This window comes from Oenanthe melanoleuca, chromosome 1A (genome assembly GCF_029582105.1).
Source record: "Oenanthe melanoleuca isolate GR-GAL-2019-014 chromosome 1A, OMel1.0, whole genome shotgun sequence".
Taxonomy (NCBI): Eukaryota; Metazoa; Chordata; class Aves; order Passeriformes; family Muscicapidae; genus Oenanthe; species Oenanthe melanoleuca.
This window is the reverse complement of record NC_079334.1, coordinates 11,756,421-11,778,293: the sequence shown is the minus strand read 5'-3', so window position 1 is coordinate 11,778,293 and position 21,873 is coordinate 11,756,421. Positions and strand designations below refer to the sequence as shown.

The following is a 21,873-nucleotide window of genomic DNA, read 5'->3' as shown; positions in this document are numbered from 1 at the left end:
TATATTGGTATTCATACCAGTCTTCAAGATGCTGCTTATGTAAAACTGCTTCTAAAAGCCACTAGCAAGTGTCTCTACTGCAAATCCCCCATTAAAGCAAGATACAGGTCTCACTAAATAATCCTTCCAGCCCCTCACTTTCCAGCAGCTCATTTCCAGATCTGAACTTTGGAGCTGACCCCTCTCTTTGTGATGGGCCAAACCAAAAGCCAGATCTGAACACCGCTGAACTCTGGGAAAGTTCAAATCTATCGTTTGTGGTTCAGGTTGAGCTCTAATTAAAACAGACCAGTTAGAAAGGCAAATGTCTTAAAACCAAAACAAAACAAATGTTTCACGTGAAAAGTTTTGGATCAGGCTACATGGTACCAAGTGGTGTTTTTGTCTATCACATGATGTCATGTTCTTCTGGTTAATACAAGCTGACAGCATGCACATGCTGCTGTATGAGATATTCCATGCAGACACTTTGAATCCAACTTCAAGGTGAAGACAGTATTCATGGGAATGCTTTCACAATGTGTAAAACCCCATCAAGCAATCTTTCTGCCATCAGCTCTGAGGGTAGGCTGCCACCTTTCAAATTTTCCACTCCCATCCCTTCTAGCACAGTAGTCTAGGGTCTCTCAAAAAAGTGTCTTGCCTTCTGTGAGTGAAGCTTATGCCTCATTATGTCAGCAGTATGTGGGGTATTGCCACTAATCCCTGAAAACAAACAAGAAAGGAGTGCTGCAGAACCTTTGGTTGCATAAAAGGGCAGGGAAAACCCGGCTAAATCTCCTGCTCAGAGCTTCTGTTTATACTATAGTTAATACTACAGTGTAATAATCAACATGGTTGATCAGTGGACAAGGGAAAAGCAAACAAAAGGGAAGGGAACCAGGTTTCAGCGTTACTGAACTGCTGAAGTGAAAGAAAATGAGAGACAGCAAGGAAAAAAGAGAATGGGAAAGAGGGAAGAAGTGTTAATGCCCCATCTCTGGTGTCAGGATGTTGCAGTGCACCAGTAGCTAGAAAAAGAGGGAACTCGGACAGGAAGATTTGCTCAAAGAATCACAGCCCATATACAGTAAGTAACCAGAATTTACCCTCCCTGTGGGCTTTATTCTGTCTCTTTTATGTCACATGTAGGTTCAGTACCTTCTCTTTGTGAAATTTGAGTGGAAAAAACTTAAGGTTTTCAAACTTCCTTCTTCTGCAAACCAAGCTAATAATCTTACTAGGCCTCTTCTACTGAGGTTTTTCTTTTTTTTTTTTTTTTTTTTCAGGCCTGGATTCACTTTTTAGAAGACCAAATTTCTCCACGGTATTTCTTTCTTTTCCTTTTTCTTTCCTCTTGAATAAGAAGACTTTAACAGCAACTAGTTTTATTTGAGGATATATCCTAAATGTTTAAATGGAAGTTAATCCCCAGTCATTTCAATTCCTCACTGAAATTAGTTATCTTTAGTTTCCAGAGAGCAAGGGACTTACCCAAGGTCACAAGAAAAGTCCATCATCTCCTGGTCCATGCTTTCACCATAAAATTACTGTTCTTACATTGAACTAGGAGATACAGGCATGTGAAAAAGGATAGGAAGGAAATGGCATTAAGCTTCTCAGCGTGATGCCTTCCTCTCAGCTTAGATAAAGAGAATGAAAAATATTTTATCCATTCTGCATGAATACTTTTCAAGTTAAAGAATATTCAAATGTTTTCACTGAGGAAAATTTCAGTTCATTTTCACTGGTGAAGTTGTAACTAAAAGAACAATCTTTCTAATTAATAATTTTTTAGTGATATACTATATTTTATTTACAGCATAACTTTAAACACACCATAATAATAGAAAGCAGTAAAGGACCCACCTAAGCAAAGGAAGAGACAGAATATTTTCTTCTCATAAGTTTTTTGATGTTCATGAAATAGGATTGCCAGAAACCTAGTTATTACTTTCAAATTTTTCTTAAAGCAAGAAGTAGAATGGAAATCTATTCCTGCTCATGTGCTACACATGATAATGTATTGATGTCCAGAAATTCTAGTTGAAAGAACCACATGATCCTTTGTCATTGTGACAAATATGGCAGAAAATATATGCTTGTCAATTTGTGCTAATCCTTCTCTGAGTATGGAGGACCCAAATGCTAAGGAATGAGAAGCAGTCTAAGAACAAAACCCACCTGACTGTTTAGGAAATTTCACTACCTTTCACTTATGAAATACCCTGTCGGATTCTGCCTGGGATGCTAGCATTAGCATCTAAAATAATAATATATAAAGATTATCCTTCAGAAATGCATTGGCAGGTACCCACCATTGATATCCAGAACTGCCTCAACTTAAAACAGCAATGCACCAGTGCTCTGTGCTGGCCACTTCTGATATTGAATCCTGTCATTGCCCTTCACCATTACCAATTTTTCCTGCTTCTGGCCCATCCCTTTTTCTTTCTCTCTCCCTTCTCTAGCATTTATAGGTCTGCTTCACTGTTTCCCACTTCCTCACATCCCTAGCCAGAGAGTTGAAAGGCTTCCATCAAAGATTGAAAACATACTCCATATTAAATGTAATAGGATAGCATGACCAGCAGGTCCATGTTTCATAGCACATTCAATTTATATCACAACTGAGAATAAAGAGCAGGGGAAGCTACTTGGTGGGTTGCTGGAGGTCGTGGCTTCCAGTTTTTCATGGAACATGTCTCTGTCACTTGCTAAATAGGTGCACCATCTGGTGGTAATTTTGGACTCCCACTTCTTAAATTTCCAAAGAGTAGCGGTGGAGCTACGCCTGTGGTTGAAGCATTTATTTTTGGGTTTTGCCACTATCTGTCTAAAAGTCCTCGGCTAAGACAACTTTTGCAGGTACTACTGGTGATTGAGTACTAAGAATCAGTAGGACTTTAAATAGGGATCAAGTTTCTGTGTCTGCTGTGTGGGGCAAGCAGCTGTGACTTTATGAGAGGACCAAATGCTCCCCTGAGGAACTACACACATAGAGATGGAAACATTTCAAACACAAAGAGAAATTAGGTGTTGAGGGAGTCTAAATTCCAGGGATAGGCAACAGGGACCCTTGTGCAGTCAAATTAAGATCCAAATCACCCTCTGGAAGTGTTTCTCCCTGTTCTTTGACCATACAAGGAATACAGCCTGACTAGGTTTCTATCTCAGACATCTCAAGCAAATGCCTGGAGCTGTGTGATGTGAAACTGGGCCAAAGGCAAGAAATGAGGAAGGGGCTTCTCATTTTTCTGCCTTTGTGTTCTGAAACCCTTTAACTCAGCAGCAAAGAGAAACCACTTCTACCTCTTGTGCCATTCCCCTCAGGAACTGCGAAGGTTGCACTGACCACGTCTGATGGGACTTGCAATGGAGATCTCTTCTGAACAAGATGGATGGAGGCTGAATCAGACAGAAAATTAGTTCATTTCTTCACACATTTTGGTGAAGAAATGAGTGAGCAGGTAAAAAAATAAGTAATGATCCATGAGTACACTTTTTTTGTTTCAGCAACCTGAATAAAGCTGTGAAGTCTACATCAGTTCTGTGCATGTCTGTGAGCTTCTGTCTTGGGACAGCATAGCCTTGTCCCAGTGCACCAGTGAGCTATCTGGGGTGAGAGCAAGCCAAAAAGACACCTCTGCAGTTCAAGCCCATTTAACTGACACTGGCTAAGTCTTGGGAATCATCCCTCTCACACAATCCCAGAATCAGAGTTTGAACGTCTGCAGTGAAGAGAGAACTATAGATAGCAACAAATTACACTTGTGGCTAAGAGTACTCTCCTAGGTCCACTCCAAGTGGATCTGGGATGGGCAGAAGGACCCATCGCCAGCCTGAGCTTGCATGCTGGCTTTCACTATGTCTTCTATATTCTGCAAACCACTTGATTCTGCCTTTAAAATTAAACACTTTCAAAGCCTCTTTGACAGCACTTTCAGTGGAGGGTTTAAAGTTAAGCACATATTGGGTAAAAAAAAGCACAGCTGGAGTCAGGGGCCAGTTTGAATCCTCAGAGAATGACTACCTTAGAACTACAATGCTAGATTCACTTTTTCAAGTCTCCAAATAATAGATTATAGAGTCCTCTTGCTTGCTTGCTTGCTTTATTTTTTATTTTAAATTTTCCTCTTCCATCAGTAACAATAATATTATACTTCACAGTACAAATGTCAGTAAGAAATAAACTACAGTCATGCACAATTTAATCCAATGCTAAAAGGTCAGGCATGATATGCATGAAGGAAATTTTGTCAATTAGAAAATGAGGTATTTGTCAGATGTAATATTTTGCAATGCACCAGTCACTTTGTTAGGATAACAAATTGCTCGTGACTGGAGGCACGATGGCAAACTGCATGGATCAGTGATCTAATCCTGAATGCTAAAATATTTGTTTGCAAACCAAAATGTGCGGTTAACAAATGCTGTGTTTTTTGTAATGCTTGTACATGCCTCTCTCTGCATTTCAAGCTTTTCAATTTAGAAACAGATAGTTTACCAAACAGAACCTATCCCTAAGAACAGAGGAGGAAAGGGAGGGATGCTGCTACACATGTAACTCTGAAGTCTAATGTTATGTTTAGCCTGTCCTACTTGATGTAGAGGTTGGACTAGATGACCAAACCTATCATCTGTAATTCTAGGGAAGAGATTTTGACAACACACTTAACCGCAGTAGTAAAGCTCAGGGAATCTCTAAGGTCATTAGAATCCCAAGTTATTATGGGATCACACACCAGCAGGTGCTGTCCTGCACTCCCTGTCACTCTCCATAAAGAACTTCCCCTGCAGTGGCAAGGTTTGGCAGCACCTGCCTGTTTGTAAAGTTGCTCAGTACTTAGAAAGTCAAATGTTGTATGCTTGATTGCCATTCAACTAATTGGGTTTTAGCTGAGTCCCTCTATGAAATTCAGCTTCACTTTCAACTTCTGCTCATAACCAAAAGACTTTTCAGTGGTTCTGGTGAAACTGATGGCAAAATTTCTACTGACAGCAATAGGACGAGAACTTGGCCCCTGTTCTTTTGGATTAAGCCCAGCCCCGCTTTATTTGACTTTTAATGTCATTTGTCTTCCTGGTTTAAGCATGCATTATGTTCTAAGTAATTGACCAATAGGACTGGGATGCTGAAGTAATTAATGAGTCAGCGTGCTATGGAACATTTGTACTCAGCAATTTTATTAAAAAGTGATATGAAAAAAATGACACTAAATTAACATTAATCTTCCTTGGAGGAACTTGGAAGTAAGGAAATGCCAAGCTTAAAGCTGCTATGCAAAGTTAGTCCTGTGTCCAAATTTCAGTACAGTATTCAATTAAACCATAGCCTAGAATTTGCATACAAGCATTTCCACAGGACCTCTGACTGATTCATCCCCAGGGAAACTGGAAAAGTAATATGGAAAATGTTACCCTGAATAGCTACAGACAAAGCTAAAAGAGTAAAGGAGTACTTTTTTTCTGGCCAATGCTGAGCAGGAAATGATCATCACAGACCCAAGGCCCCATCATATGTTCCTGTTCCCTTTCCACTGCACCTAAGTACACAAGTAGGATGATCAAATGCCAAAACTTAGGGGTACCCACCCCTCCCTCCCAAAATATGCTTCTTTTCCATACTAAGATTCAAATGGAGCAATTCTGTACAGTAAGGAAGGTTCATTATGGTCCATTGAACCATAGTTTGAACAATGTGTTAGAGCCCATCCCCATGTCAGCCCATTGGTTTTTCAGGAGATCTGAGGTTTAGGGTCACAGGAAGACAATGTGTTGTACTATATGATGTTTCCTACCAAGCTGTGCAGTGTCCTGAGACCTTACATCCCAAAATACCCATGGAAGCATGTGAGAGCAGAGTTCAGGAGATTCAGAGACTTAAGTCTCCCAAGTGACAGTTCTTGGCATTAATTTACATCAATGCATGGAACAAATTTAAAATTAAGTGTTCTGACAACAGAAATGGAATTCCTCGCAGTCAGGTGTGTCAGTGTATTTAAATTTGAAAATGTTTACAGAAAAACACCTGTTCCAAGAAAATCTTCACTTTTATATGAAATGGAGTGAAACAGAAGCCCTTTTCTTAAAAAGGAAATTCCAGATTTCATTTAGATCAATAACTACCATTCCTCATCCAGCTGCAAGCCACACAGCTCACTAAGTGCTGTGTTTGGAATAAGGATATCTGCCTTTTAAAGAAAGTCTGCTGCCAAATAGGTAAATATTTAAATGGCAACAAGAACATTTTAATTTAAGAGAATTTATACTATTCTTCACACACATGATCCTTGAGGGAAGAGAAGACATTACTGAGCTATACCTGAACTAAACAGTAAAACCTTAGAAAAAGACAAGGAAGTGGAGAAGATAAATTGAGATATATAAAAATCTGTATCTTCATGGCTGAAAATTATTATATGCTGCAGACTATATATGCTTTTATTTCTTTTATAGGGAGACAAAGAAATAAATATTATAAAATTAATGCAGCAAACTGAAAGTTTTTCTAGTAAAACAAAACAAAATTTATTTCAGTCAAGTCATAATTTATAAGTCATACCGTCCATTTATGTTTCTCTTTTCCTGTATGATTTACAATGTATTTTGAAAAAAATTACTAAGGCTTCTCTAAATAATTTTGAGGCTCTGATGTCTAGGAAATTTTTAAAGCACAGAGAAATTATCACCCACAAATGTTCAGATTGATTCATCAAGCTGGGACTCTCCGTCCTGTCCAAATAGGATATTTCTTCAAAACAACAGTACTTTCTTAGAACAAAGATACTTTTCTTTTTCTAAAAACATCCAATTGACAGACACTAAGAATCTGAACCTACTACTCTTACAATAACTTGTCTTCTCAGTTAAAAAAATACAAAATCTTGTCATCTTAAAGGTTTCATAATTTTTTTATTGACCTTCACAACCTCAGCTACCACCAGCTGGGACGGTTTATTTTCTTATTTTGGTTTGGGTTACTGTCTTACTTTGTTACTTGTGATAGTAAAAACATTGTCCTCCCTTCTACAGCAAGAAAGTATGAACTGTTTGAATCAGCTCCTCAATTTCCCCCAAAGATGATAATGCAAACTGAAATACCCTCTCTTATACTTTGCTTTGTAATTGCTACATTATCACACCTTTTCCCCGGTGTTTAGCTTTCAGCTGAGAAGTGCACTGAGGAAACTGTTCTGCTAAGGCAGCCTGCCTTTGAGGACTTCTCTCACTGCCTGTAGTCAGACCAGCACTCAGGGTTTTTGGGGGGAACAGCTCAGCTTTGCTCCAGCATGGCCTTTCTACCTCTGCAAGGCAACTGGTGAGATAGCCACTGACACACCAGAATTCCTCTGTGGTAATATACAACTAATAGGTAAGAACAAATAGATTGAACATTCTCAAGGTTAAAGATAATTAATTTCTTCTTCTAGCAGCAACATGCCAGTTGTGAAAATAAAGGTGCTGTTTGAGACATTTTAAGAGAAGGCTTTGCAATGACTGTTTGCAGGGTGGTAAATCTTTCCTGCAAAATGAGCATGGGGAGGAAGTTCACAGATTTTGGAGGTTTTACCTCTTTAATACCTGCCTCTACCTAGCTGCTAGGGGTGAAGGTTCATAATCTATGTCTTGTTTTGTTGGTTTTCTTTTTTTTCATTCAAGCTAGCAGTGAGAAAATGCTCCCTCTCCAAATAACCAAGAAATACACATCTTGTTACGCACCACTCTGCTTCTGTTAAGAGTTATGCTTGCTTAAGCCATAGATCATTTAATTTGCCATAGTATTCATAGTTTAACTAAATCAAAGATGCAAATGCAATGACTCCACATGGCATCTTAGGAAATGGACATCACTAGTCACTCCAAGTTGGCTACATGAGCAATAAAGACACAGTTTGTATTGGTCCTACATCATCTTCTGGAGCTGCACACATCCTTAGTACAGACTGCAGCTGATTGAATTCGTCCTGTGCACCTCTCTCCTGGAATCCCAGACAGCCTGCTGTACTAGGAGCTGAAAGATGATGCCATGCCCTGAGAAGCCACCCCTTATTCTGGAAGGCTTTTTACTCTATCCTAGCACCAGCAGAGAAATCCAGTTCAAGCTACTGAAAACAAATTTCTTTCTGCTTAGTTGTTTGAATGCCCAAAGGACATTGTTTTCTGGGCCCATGCTATACGACAACAACAAAAAACCCCAAATTCTTCCACATTAGGTTCAAAAGCCACTGTGCAATTGAGGTTCCCCAAAGCTGACAAATGCCTAAACCAATCATAGCACCTACTGCTATGACAAAGATAATTACTGCCTTTCTGTCAGTGAAGTGTGTACTCTGCTCTGTATCATATTTAAAATAATCTAATTCCAACTCATTTTCCCCCTCCAAATTGTTTCCAGCTGTACAATTCCTTTTTTCCCCCATATTGTTTTTATTGGATATAGTGCAAGTTTGTAAAGATAGATTTTCCCATAATAAATACACAGATGTTAGAATAATAAACATACAGTCAACCTGATATATGAATATTACTAAGCCTTAACAAACATATAACAAACAACATAAATTGATTTTAAAAAATTGAAAATGAGAACATAAAGTGGCAGAGAACGAAATGGCAGGAGAAAATAAAGGCAAAAAATGAGCTAGAATTGTACTTACTTTAGCAAACTGTCTGGATTCATTTATGGTTCCCTTTATTGACTTGCTGATAGCATTAAAGCACAACTATGGTTGTAAAGCATTCCTAAGAATGCTGCCTGTCTTCATGTATTGGAAGTTTTCTGCTCACACTGAAAGCCAAGCTTTCCAAGTCGGCCAACTCATACCACACTAGACACTACTGTGCTAGATTAATCCATCTGCTTGGACCCAAATATCCATTTTTGGAGAATAATGAGCCTCTCTACTCCTCCCATTTTTGGTAGGAAGTTTTTATGAGCATTTGGCATCTCGGTTAAACCATCATCATAGCCCAGAATAAATATTACTGGATTCATATGTGGAATTCAAATTTAATTAAGCCTATATATGGCCTGAACCAAGAATAATTTACTGGCTGACACCCCCTCAGCATGTATGATAAGATGCCAACCATTTCCCCATGACGCCATCACTCACATCTTTCATGCCCAATTCCCATGTTTTTCCAGGCCTGCAGCTGAAACATGGGATCGAGTGGACTTACAGTGTTACCTGTTTCCAGTACAAAAAGCCAGAATCTCTGTAATTATGAGCATCTCTCCTTCAGAAGTTGTCCCCCCTCCCTTTCCCAGTCCTCCGTTTGGAATTATTCACCCTCTCCCCAGTTTATGGGTGCACATCTACAAGTGCATGCTTGTAGAGAGCTGTGACATTGAAGTTTATGTTCTGATTGTGTTTGCCAAATGTCTTCACCTGGGAGTTAATAAAATCCATGCACAGATTTTGTTTGTCTCTAAAATTGTAGGGTTTTTCTCCTATCCCTCCCCCTTTCTGCCTGGAGAGTGGATCAAAAGATGAGCAAATGGGAAGAGACAGGAAACTTCTTAAGATGTTCTTCTCCCAAACCTCCCCTTGCAGGCAGAGCTGTGACTTCCCTTCAGATGCATCCTTCCAACACACCAGAAAACTACAGGTCAAAACAAAGGGCAAGACATTAAAAAGAAAAAAACAAAAAAAAAAAAAAAAAAAAAGAAAAGCTCAACTTCAGAACTCGCTTGGGTTTGGCCTACTTGTTAATATTTCCCTGTCAGGTGTCCAGTTTAATGATTTGCCAAATCACTGCACCAGTGACACAGCCAAATATTGCTAAGTTGTGATCATTTTCCACATCATGAGTCCGAGAAAGGAGACAAGTACAGACCACTTTGGATATCTCGATAGATATATTTTTTGGAACAACTCACTTTTGCCCTGGATTTGGCACTGGTAAGAGCTGCCTGTTCCTAAGCACTTCAGTTTAAAGGATTCCAGTGAAAAGGGTCAATGCACAGATAATTAGCCAGAATAATCCACTGTCAAAGAACAACAGTAGGTTTCATTTCTGTTATTGATTTGGACTTCATAGTCCAGAGCCTGCACTGCTTACTTTTTTGGGGTGGAGTTCTTTGCCTTCAATGTTATCAATGATTTGCAGTTTTTAGAGATGTGTAAGTGACAAATTGCTCTCCCCATCATTTGGGGGAATAGAGACCTAATGCTGGAGGTAGGTGAGTCACCTGACAGGACCTGAGGCTTTACTCATCCAGATCAGGGTCCTTGCTTTCAAAATGTAAGAAGAGCAATTATCTTTCAACAGTTATGATCAGTAATATCATTTGATATCTAATTATTTTTAATTAGTTTTAAATTTTTTAATTTTTAATTTTTGAATTTGTTTAAGGGGCAATCTTCAAAGAGTTTTAAAGCAAAAGAATGAGTGGAGAGTACAGAAGATGGTGTGGGAAGCTGGCATGAAAACTAGGGATAAGTGCAGGAAGGTGACAAACACAAGTATGTACAAGGACAGCATGCACTCATGCACTCAAGTTAGTGTAGGACTGACCTTCTTTGGGGATGGCATGACTATGGAAGAGTTCCCAGCTATAAATATATCAAAATAAGCTATGCACACACAATGCTTGGCTAATTCATCCCATGCTACAGCCTTTGTTCATGCTAGTAATTTACATTTCTCTGTCACTTTTATCTCTGGGACAAAGCTTTCCTTTGGGATGAAGTGAAAAACATGCCTGTCTTTTTTTTAGTTTTAGTCCTTTCTTGAGTGTGTTCAGGCAGAACTGAATGGCTGGTTTAGTGTTTCTGTGTCAGACACAGGTATGTTTTGTTATACATGTGAATATTTATGCTTAGAAGTATCCTGTACTTGTAAGTAGCTGGGGTTTTAAATCTTTGTCCATTTTTTACCTTTCTTCCCCTTGCTAGTGTAATAACACTACTTCCTAAACCCCATCCTTTTCCTAGGTACTGACCCCATCATCTCTGGGTGTTACTTCAGTAATAAAAAAATAAAGACTTGTGGGTTATGGGATCCTTTATAGACCTGCATGGAACTCATCTGGCTCTGCTGGAAGGGGTCATGTAAACCTCCTGCAACTGTTAGAGTCTGTGTGGTTTCACACCCAACAAATGTCAAAGCAGAACTCAGCTGCAACAGCCAAGTTTCATCTGTGTTTGGGTTAACCCATAAAAGAGCCCATCAAATTCCACATCAGTCATTTCAGCCTTGCAAGAAACCACCCAGGTTTAGTGAAGAGGTCAAGAATCTGGTAAACATTTTGGCAAATATGGCTTGATCAGTGGCTCAAGAAAACCCTGTTTTTTTCCAAATTTGTGTAGTCTGACCAGCCTGATAGCTGGTCCATCCTGATGACAAAAAATTTCTGTTCCTTGTAGCTCTTACTTTGCATAGAAACATTTGAGAATGACAGCACAACTGCAACTTGTCCTCTTCAGGCATTTGAACTGCACTCACTTGCAAAGTTTTGGAGGATGAAAGGGGTTTCTCTGGTGAAGAGGATTGCTACCCACAAGCACAGTGGTGAAGATGGTGAGGCAGCACGAGATTCTCAGCTTGAAGAGGAGAGCAGAAGTGGTGAAAGCCTTTTCACTGGAAAGCTTTGGGATGACATTAACACTGGTACAACCCTCCAGAGTGGCCCTTCTCAGGCCATAAGGGATCTCACAGAAGATAAGACTACTCACTTATCTAAGAGCAGAGCATGCCTGCAAGCCTTGGCAGATTAAAACAGAGCATGAAGAAGCACAGAATTCTTGGCAAATGTATGTTTTCTGGCAGCAATGTAATTCTGGTTATTAAACTGAAACAAACATAATACCAACCAGACCATGCTTCTAACAGTCAACACAAGTGACTAGATTTTCTTCTGGTTCATTTAAATTTGAAGGTAGAAGTCAAAAGCTAGGTTAATTCCTGAATATAATGCCTTGAGAATTTAATGTAAAGCTCACAGAATATGACACTCTTCAAACGTCAGTCAACTACCCAATGTCAAAGGATTTATTCCCTTACAACACTTTACAGCTGAACCACTGTGTCCTTAAAGTGCCCAGATCTCAGCCAGACTCTCAGATTTGGATGTTCTTTCAAAAAATGTTTGGTTCCCTTGTTGACCCAAACACACCTCAGTTTCTGATGTTCATTTCACAAAGGTGTCATAAAAAAGCCCTGAAGCCTTAAGCACCACTAACAACCAAAGCACCACATCAGTGAACACCTCTTTGCACAGATTAAATTAAATGTTATGCCTTTTTTTCTTACAGTTTTAATAAGATCTTGTGTCTGACCAAACTCAGCTGTGTTGGAAGCACAAGGTTCATCCAAACCACTGAATCCAAGAGGAATCACCCAAAGAAAAATGGGACACAAAGAAGAACAGGCTACAATCCCACTGACAAGCTGGATGGTATCACTTTGAGTGCCCTTGAGAAAGCTACACAGTTCAACGTGTTATCCCAACCCAGCGCAGCAGACAGGAGAATGGGCAGCCCTTGGGGGAGAGAGAAAAGGGCAGAAATAAACTAAGGATACCCAGCTGGGTGATGAGGAAAATAGTAACCTCAGTGCTGGAAAAAAATTTACATAATCTCCCCTGTGAAATAGGATCAGATATAGGGTAAATGAAAATGTATTGATTTAACTTCTGCCAGCTAACAGCTTGTCAGGCCAAGGCCATGTATTATTTTCTTTGACTAGGTTTCCTGCCTCAAATCACTTGCATTATTTTCTTTGCAGTGTGATAGCAACACTAAAATGTATCATTGCCACATATTGGAAGGCCAGTGTTGTATGCACTGTGCTTCCATTAATTATTTGTGACTCTCCCATTACTTAAGGTTGTGGGAAGTCTACAGAGGGATTTTTCTGAGCTGCTTTCAGTTCACTTTTGATTGGCCATAATATTCACCACAGTTATCATGACAACCTTTAACAAGACAACAGTTGGAAATACTCTCTTCATGGGCTGTGACCTTGGATGTCTGTGCAGGCACTGAGGCCATTTCTGGGTCTGAAATTGCACAAACAGGAGTGACTTCATCTATAGATCACTGGAGACTTCATGTCTCTTGCCAGTTACTTTTCAGTGAGTGGAAACACACAGCTGGAAGCATTGCTGTTGAACTCTGAGAGTTATAAACTTTTGCAGGATCTTAGCAAGAAAGGTAAAAGAAAACCACCCCAAACAGATCCCTACAGCACGGCAGTAGAGACACCCTTACCTACTCGAAGCTCTTGTCCAAAGACTGTTTTCTCTCCCAGCGCGGAGCAGTTCCACCTCCCATACCGGAACTGGTACTGGCACTCATTGATTCCCATTTGTGCCCCTTCCCCGATCACAATGATGGCATCAGGGCGGCTCTGGCAGATCGCTCGCTGCCGAGGGGCCAGGCCTGGGATTTTGTTGCAGATTATATTAGCTCCTAAAGCCACCACGGATGACAAAGCTCTGAAGAAAAAAGCAGAAAGACACGTTATAACCAAATTGAGGTGAGCAGGTGCTGCTGTGTGGCTGGCAAGGCGCTGTGCAGAAGGGGAGTTATGCCAACTTGGCACAATGCCTCTGGTCTGGTATAGCAGCCTGGAAATTTTGCAGTAATTCCTAATCTGATTTGTGCCAAAAAAAAACAAAGAAACTGAATTTTGGCACTTTTGTTTCCAGTCCTACACAGAGACATCAGCTTGTGAGATGTGGAAAGAAAGACTTATTCAAAATCAAAAAATAGTGAAAAGCGATCATCCACAAAACTCTGAAACTCGTGTCCACTTTGAATGCAGGTTCAGACTTAGTTTCAGTTACCACAGCCAGTTCGTCCACCCCTCATTTGAAACTGTTAAGCACAATTTAGAAAATTACTTGACACTACCAACACTCTTGCCCATTATTATGCTCAAGATATTGAATGATTAATGAAATTCACCAACATAACTGGTGCTTTTAGATCTGGCAAACATCATGGAGCACAAAGGAGTGACCCTTAATATGTGCCATCCAGACTAGAAACATTTGCAGTTCTCATTCTTCTAATATATTTTCAGAATTCATCATGAAATTTGCATATAACTTGCACCTGCCATATGTTTTCACTTGAGCAAGTTAATTTTTCATTTTTCAGCTTGCTTTTCAACATCTTCACAGGCTCATTTTTCAACATCTTTACAGCCTACATTTTAAATTGTAATATTTTGAAAAGAATAGGACAACATGGGTACACTTTTGGTGATGCCTCTGGTCACACCTAGTGAGTACCTGCCAGGCCTGTGTAGGGATGCTCCAGCTGGCTCTGGACAAGCAGACTGACTGCCCCATGATCCTACTTCCCACCTTGAACACCAGCCTAAGCCATTCAACTCAGTGTTAAAAATTTCCCACTGGAAATGCTCCCTTGTGGAAATGCTGACTAAACAAAATAAAATAATTATATAGGAATTTGTCAACTTCATCACAAGGTACCTGAAAAATTACATAAGTGCCACATTTCAATGAAATCAGAGTGATTAATTTTGCCATTTCAATAATATACAGTAAAGCCAGAACATGGAGGGTGAAATTGAGAACGCTTCCTTGGACAAAATTAAATACTGCTAGTCCTGTGGAATGGAAATTCCATAATGATCTACTCTGCCTTTAATGGGTACTTTTGCAAAGTTAATAATTCATGAGAAATTCACCACTTGTGGGTTTTTATTTATGGCAACAGAGGAGGGTTATGTATGTAGAAATAAGGTATCACACAGAGCGTGTGTGCCCTGTTGTTCTGCCTATTAAACAGAAGTAAGAACAAAAGGTAATTTCAATCTGACCCTCTCAGTGTTGGAGCAGGAGTGCTCAGACCTGCATCTTTAATTTGTGTGCCTCTGGGTGCTGAGGAGCAAAGCTGGAACATCAACTGGAACCAGAGTCCCTGAGATTCATGCAGGTTTTGAGCTAAGGGGTTTTCTTCTGGCAAAAAGTATTTCTCCACTTCAAAATTAAAAAAAAATAAAATTAAATAGTGATGTCTTTAAATGAAGACTCTCCAGGAGATATGATAATCTTAAAAAAGTATTATGTTTGATATAGGGATAAGATACTCTTTACAGTGGCTTATGACCTTTATGCTATGGCTTCGAAAGCTACTAAAAATCATGGAGGAAAGTATCAATACTTAATTTTTTTAAAATCATACACTTTTCAATATTAGAAAGTAAAAGCGTTATTTTCTTAGAAAGGTCATGGAGCTTTTTTTCTCTCTGACTTCATCCACTTTCCACACAAAGTAGGACAGACATCCTGAAAATATTGCAGTGAAACACAAAGGAAAGCATTTTTCCTTAATAGGTGATGTGTCAAATTCAGAAACACACACTCTTTGAAGACACTAAAATGCTGTGCCCCATTCTTACCCTATCCCCTCCGCCTGGCTTTGCCCAGTTCCCTGGGACAGACCAGGTGCCTAAGCATCCTGCAAGACCTTCCCACCTCATAACCCATTTCCACTGCTGCTTCAGACACTGACCCTTCCAGGAAAATCTAACCCTGAGGAAATCTGGGGTTGACTCCTAAGAAAGAGACTTGCACAAGGCATTTAAAATTCTATTTGATGCTTGGCACATGCACAAGACACACAGTTCTGGTCTTGCTGCTGCCTGATGGGCATCAAGTTACTGAGGCTATGCCACCAACTTACTAGCAAAAATTACATCTAAAAGTTATTTGTATGTTACATAAATACATTTTTTAAAATTGAAAAACCAGTAAAAACTGTGCAATAATTTCCTGACATAATTTTTTTAAAGCTGGTGGGCTTCCACAGTTTCCACTAACTATTCTCAAGCTGAGCAGCAAAACCTTACGACTTTCAAAACAAAGGAAAGCAAGAATTGGCCACAGCATCTAAACTTATAATTTTCAGTTAAGTTGCTTCCTTCATACACGTCACTGCTGTCTCATAATTAGGTTAAAGAGTATATTCTTTGGTCTCCCATCGTTTTTTGGAGCAGGACTTGGTCAAAGTATTTTAATGCAGTGGGTTGGTTTATTCATCCAGAAATATGTATCTGCTTCAGAAGGTATTGGGAGGGTGTTATAATTATTGTGTGCTTGTGAAGTGTATTATAACAATTAAACTGCAATTATTGGGGGTGGAAGGGGTCTTCGTTTTTCTGTTATTACTTCCAGAAACTTTCCCCTCTCTGGCCTGGACTTACCAGCATATTCCCTCAGACTTGTTTAGCCTACTTTTAAATTGTTACAGTGCCAAAAGAAATGCTGAATCATGAAACTGAGGTTTTGGAAAACTTTATTTTTATTAAATAAATGCACTCAACAGCATTTCAAGCTTCCTCTCCTCTATTTCTTGTGGCATCCCTCAGTTTGTGCATCCATCACACATTCAGGAGGGTTGGGCTCCGCTCCTGCCCCTTGGCAGGTTGAAGGCTACATTATTTTTTTCAAAGATGGAGATGGTTTCACTCTATAGATGTCAAAAGGCAGATCCTCCATGCCACATTTGGCATCTTCTTTCATCTAATCTTTCTTTGTGGTGCAAATTGCCTTGATTTTTATCACCAGAAACTCCTGAATGTGGCATTTAGTTAAGATTTCTGATGCAGTTTACAGTAATTGCAACCATCCTGCAATTGTCAGGTCCCTGTCATGGGACAGTCTCCACATGGCTCAGTGTTCTGCTGGGTCATCCACATGGGCTATCCAATTAGACATCATCCACATGGCTTATCCAGATAAACAGTTAGTGGAATAATGGCACATTTCCTAAGGAATTGGCATTAGTGTCTGGCATATGGAGCGCTTTCACATTTCTTCATGCTTATGCCATGAATCCAAGGGAAACACTAGCACTGAAATTGAGCAATATCTATAAGCAGTTATGCCCAAATTTAAAAACAACAAGAAAAAAACTCCAAAAATCAATGACCAAAGAAAAACACAGGAAAAACCCAAACAACCCAACAACAACAAATACACAAACCAAAACACACTCAAACAAACAAAACAAACCCCTCATATCTGGGCTTGGATAGGACCTTGCAGTTCAAACTTCCATCGAATTAAACCTGATGAACAAGATTTTGGGAGGTTTGGTTTCTGCATGAGAATTCTGAAATATCAAGCTTTTTATCCTTTGAAAAAAATAACTAAGACTGTGTCACAGCAATCAGAAATTCATGCCAGTGGGAGACGAGTTTCAGCTTATTTTCTGAAATAATGCTTGTTTACTTATGCAAAGACAGATGAATCCTGTCACAAAAAGAGAAACTCCTCCCTCCAAATGTATTTCCTGTTACAGTTGTATCTCCTCTGTAGGACCTAAGCAACTCCAGCTTCCCTCTTCACAAAGTTAAATGAAAATTATTAGATATTCTAAGGAAGATATAAAAGTAAAGGTCTTTGAAATGCTTGAAATTAAACATTAAGGTCACTTGAGTTTTAAGAACTGCTTGTTGGAAGAGAAATATACTCTTCATTCCTGGTAGCTTGAGTCTACATTTTGTATTTGCAAAAACAAACATTCACTTAACTTGAGCTCGAGTTATTTCATTGATTTCAAATGTTATCATGTCCTTGCAACTTCTGCTTAATTTTACATATAACAAGGTCATCATGTGAACTGCAGTTTACAGAGTCTTTGCACAAGTGGAAAACATATAGAGAGTAAATCCTAGTAATGGACAGCTGTACAAGCACACAAGAAGAAAAAAATCTAAATTTTATTCTTGTAAAAGAATCTGAATTTTGATAAAATTATGAAACAAAATTGTCTTCTTATAGATGAAGAACATTAACTAACCAATCTTTGGAGTTGCCCTCAAGCTCCTGCATAGGCACAGATGTGTACTGAGATTTCTCCAAGGAGTTTAATATACCATTCTAACAAATACATGTCAAAATATGTAAAATAAGAGATTAAACCAACAACATATTGCATACAGATGAAACACTTAATCAAGTTGATTTTAATCTTTTGGCTAAAAAAAACTTAAAAACTTGCTTTAAAAATTCTCTGCCAGTCTGTGTCCCCTGAGCAAATTTCATTTTATTGGAGCCCAGGACTGGCTTCAAGAACTTCTTCTCCTCCCTCTCTTGAATTCCTGGCTGCACAACTGCACAGTGAGCACTTCCCACCAAGCCACCCTTACTGCAAGCCCTTGGACAAACAACCATAGGGACACTGTGATCCCACCCCAGCTCTGCTTCTTGATATTCACCTGAAACTGCTGTTGGGCAGGGGGTTTGTTTTCAGCAGGAATAAAGGGACTAAGCCACATGAACCCCATTAACAGCAGGGGAGTTGTGCAGCTTTTTGGCACACTGTACTGAAAACTTGCCCCACCATCTCTGACAAAAAATCCACATAGTGGGTTCTTTGTTAGCAGGAACCACCGAGGTATTTTGTGGTGACACTGCGACACATCTGAAACTGTACACCACTACCAAATGGTTGCCTTAATTAAGAATTCCTAAGTAAATATTTTGAGTGCATATCAGTTGCAGAAATTGGCAGGAGTGTCCTGGGCTCTGAATGCCATCTGCATATGTTTAGGCTTTCAGTTTTGTTTTCCACTCTGGCTTTGGGAAATGGTTGCTCGGCACATGTGTTATTGAAGCAGAAATCCAGTAAGGCTGCGTGGTACAGCCCTTGGTGCTCACCCCTCTGCTGGGGCTCCGGACTTCGGGGCAGCACACCCAAAAAAGTACTTGATACCCTATGCAGTGTGTTTGCTGTCACGGTCAGGAATGAAAGAGGTGGGATAAGCGAGTTGGGGGATGACACACAAGGGCAGAGCATGCCTGGAGCGAAATGCCTGCTTAGGAGAGGAGTGGGGGCGTGGCCGCCATCCCTCCATGCCGTAGTGATGGGGGTACACCTGCAAAGGCTCGGATCACACCCACCCCTACCTGCCAGCTGGGATGGGTGCTATGAAGCCAGCAGTGAACCATTAGGCTTCAGCAAGAGGGAGGGCAGATATTGCCTGGGATGCCATTCACAGATCGGCACAGCAACCAGCACCACCCTCCTGCAAATTCCTACTGTTCACTGAGCAAGAGAAATCTGACACGTATTTTATTTTATTTTTTATTTTTAATAATCTTTCAGTGAGGCAACACTCGATATGTAACAGCAGGATATCTTGAAGACTGTTACATCTGTAGTTTACCTGTATTCAACTTTTTTACACTAAAGAAAGGTTCATGGAGAACAGAAATGCCTCACAGGCCTCATGTGTCCTGTAGAAAAGGCCATACTAGCAAATTTACATTTCCATTTTCATTGGACATTCACTGCCCTCCAGAATTTTCGCAGCAAATTACTGCATAATGAGGATTTTCTTTCTTGTCTCGAATCCCTTTACTCTAGGGGCATCTTGTTATATGGTAGAAAACACATCCTGAGATATTAAAATTTATAAAAATAAAATCAAGTGTTAAAATAGCTGAAGTGTGGCAAATAATAATTCCAAAGGAATTTGTGTTTCAAGTGTTTGGTTTGCTAAACCAGAGAAAACTGATAGGCCAGTGTTGGAAAGCTGCAGGAAGGCAGTAATTCTAGCATTCTCCTGGGAAATTCATGGAAGGCTGGAATACTCCTGCTTTGGTCTTGTCAGTGATGAAGGTGGTGACATACATAGTGTAATTGAACTTATCCGAATAAGCTTAATGAAAAATAGTGCTGATATGAAATTATTTGATTCCTTTTACAAACAGAACTTCATCAGATTTAGAAATCAATCTGAAATACCTTTTTTTCTTTTTGCACAGGGTTTTTTTTGTTTTGGTTTTGTTTTTTTTTTTTTTTTTGTCTCTACAAACACCATTAGCAGGAGTTACCAGTCCAGTTCTGCAAACATGCACATGCCTTACCTTGCAGAGTACCAAGCAGCTTCCACCCCCACTAACAATAAAGTCCATTCCTCAATGCCAAGATGCCCCTTAAACACACACAGCTAGTGTTGATGTCTAGCACTATAATTTGCTTTCTACCCCTTTACCACTAGAAAGAGCCACACTGATATCTGACAGTTTGCTGAGCAGCAACCCACCACTGTGGAAAGCAAAGTTACCTTGCAGAATGACTGGGGTGGGATATTGCAGTTCTCCTGGCATGGAATGCAACTTTGAGATACCAAAGTGGCTGGAAGAGATAACTCACAGATTTTCTGTGTCTATGCAGAAACAGTTCAGTATCATAGAAAAATAAAAATTTCACACTTCTATATGTGAAGTCCATGGATTTGTCATCTTTTTCATATAATAAATAAGAACAAATAAGATTTCTCCAATTATATATTACATATATATAGATATGGACAGTTTCCAAGCTTTATCAATTCCAAGCCTTAATTAAACTTAAGTGCATATTTTGGCTCTGACCAAAGTTGAGCAGTCTGTTCTGTTTAGGGAACAGATAAGAGGAAGAAAGAAACAGGTAGTCTTCAGGCAAAGTCCAAGATTTATCAAGACCATACCCTGCTTAATTTGTGAGGTCTGATGAAAGCCTGTCACAGTCCTACCATGGATGTCCTGCACAGAAGCAGCTGTCTGTTTGTTAGATTCCTGGCATTCTAGAATGAGCTATCTTAAAATATATGCTTCATGATGTTATTCATTAAACATTGGTGAAAAATCTTAACTTTTTATCTTTGCATGCATAGGGCTTTCATGAATGGGATACAAAAATTGAAAGAGGAAAGCATGTAAAAATGGGTCTATAGGAAAGGCTCTTCCTTCTCAAAGTCAGCTGGTTTTACTGCTGTCATGGTTCAGGTAGGAACTCATCTTTGTTGGGATCTGAGGAAACAATGAGAAAAAACTCTGAAAATTTGCCAGTGAGACATTATGTTGGAGAATTTAGTCTTTTGTGTTAAAATGTTGATACTCCATTGCAGTGTCTGTTATTCATGAAGATCAAAGTCTGTATGCAGCTCTGAGGTACACCTGAAAAGCCATACAAAGTCATCTCAGATGTTCTTTTATTATTAAAGTGGAGAGGCCACATTGACACTTCCCATAAAGTTGACTTCAGACAAAATGACCACTGAAGGCTGCTATTTTTACATGGATATATGACCACAAAACAAGACTTACTGGTCTTGAATTAGCAGTTGAGGAGAAAAAAATTAAATTATCTTTGTCAGTGACATTGAATTTTTATCCACTGAATACCCCACTAATATGAGCCATGACTTATTTCTTTTATTCCTTCCCTCACCACAGTTTTCATGGTGCTTTCCTAAAGCCATAAAAATTCAGGATATGGAATTAAGTAACATGCACAAACAAAATTAAAGCAAAAAACCCATAGGCTTGGTGCAGCCAGGTTTACTTACTGGCTCCTACATCTGGAATGGGACCATTCCTCAAACCAGCTGCAGTGTTTGATCTCATCTTCTCTAAATACCTCACTTCAGGCAAGACCATTATCAGGAGGGACAAGGAACAGAATGAGTTATTTCTATGTTTCTCTACACTGTGGAAGCTTTGGGATGACAGACCATCAGAAGGGCAGCTCCTCCTGCTCTGGTGTGCAGCAGGCAAGGAAGTGAGTGGAGGTGTGAGGACTGGGCACATCCTTGGCACCACCCAAGTGGGACCAGGGAGATCACTGGCACCTTGACAAAGTCACAGTTTGGTTTTGAAGCCTTGAGCCCTCATGTTTTTTCTCCTCATCCACTTTCACCTTTATGTCAAACTACAGTAGTTGGGGGACACTCATTCATACTGAACACACTTGCATTGCTCTCAAGATATGGGAAAAACTGGGAAAGAAACACAAAATCTCAGAAGCAGAAACCGTGGACCTCTCCAGGCTTGGCATGAATGGGTAAGAATGGGGAAAACTGTGGGTTTTTTAAAATGTTTTTAGTATTTCATTTCAGAGTTTATTCCTTCACAGG

The 21,873-nt window shown here is 39.6% G+C and overlaps 1 protein-coding gene across 2 annotated transcripts in view; it reads right to left on the bottom strand.

Moving 5' to 3' along the window:
- WNT7B (Wnt family member 7B) overlaps positions 1-21,873 on the bottom strand; it is a 92,911-nt gene that overhangs the window by 27,458 nt on the left and 43,580 nt on the right. For both annotated transcript variants that reach the window (XM_056516193.1, XM_056516188.1), the window contains exon 2: positions 13,200-13,426. In XM_056516193.1, the coding sequence (XP_056372168.1) occupies positions 13,200-13,426 (227 nt within the window). The remainder of the gene's footprint in view (positions 1-13,199; positions 13,427-21,873) is intronic.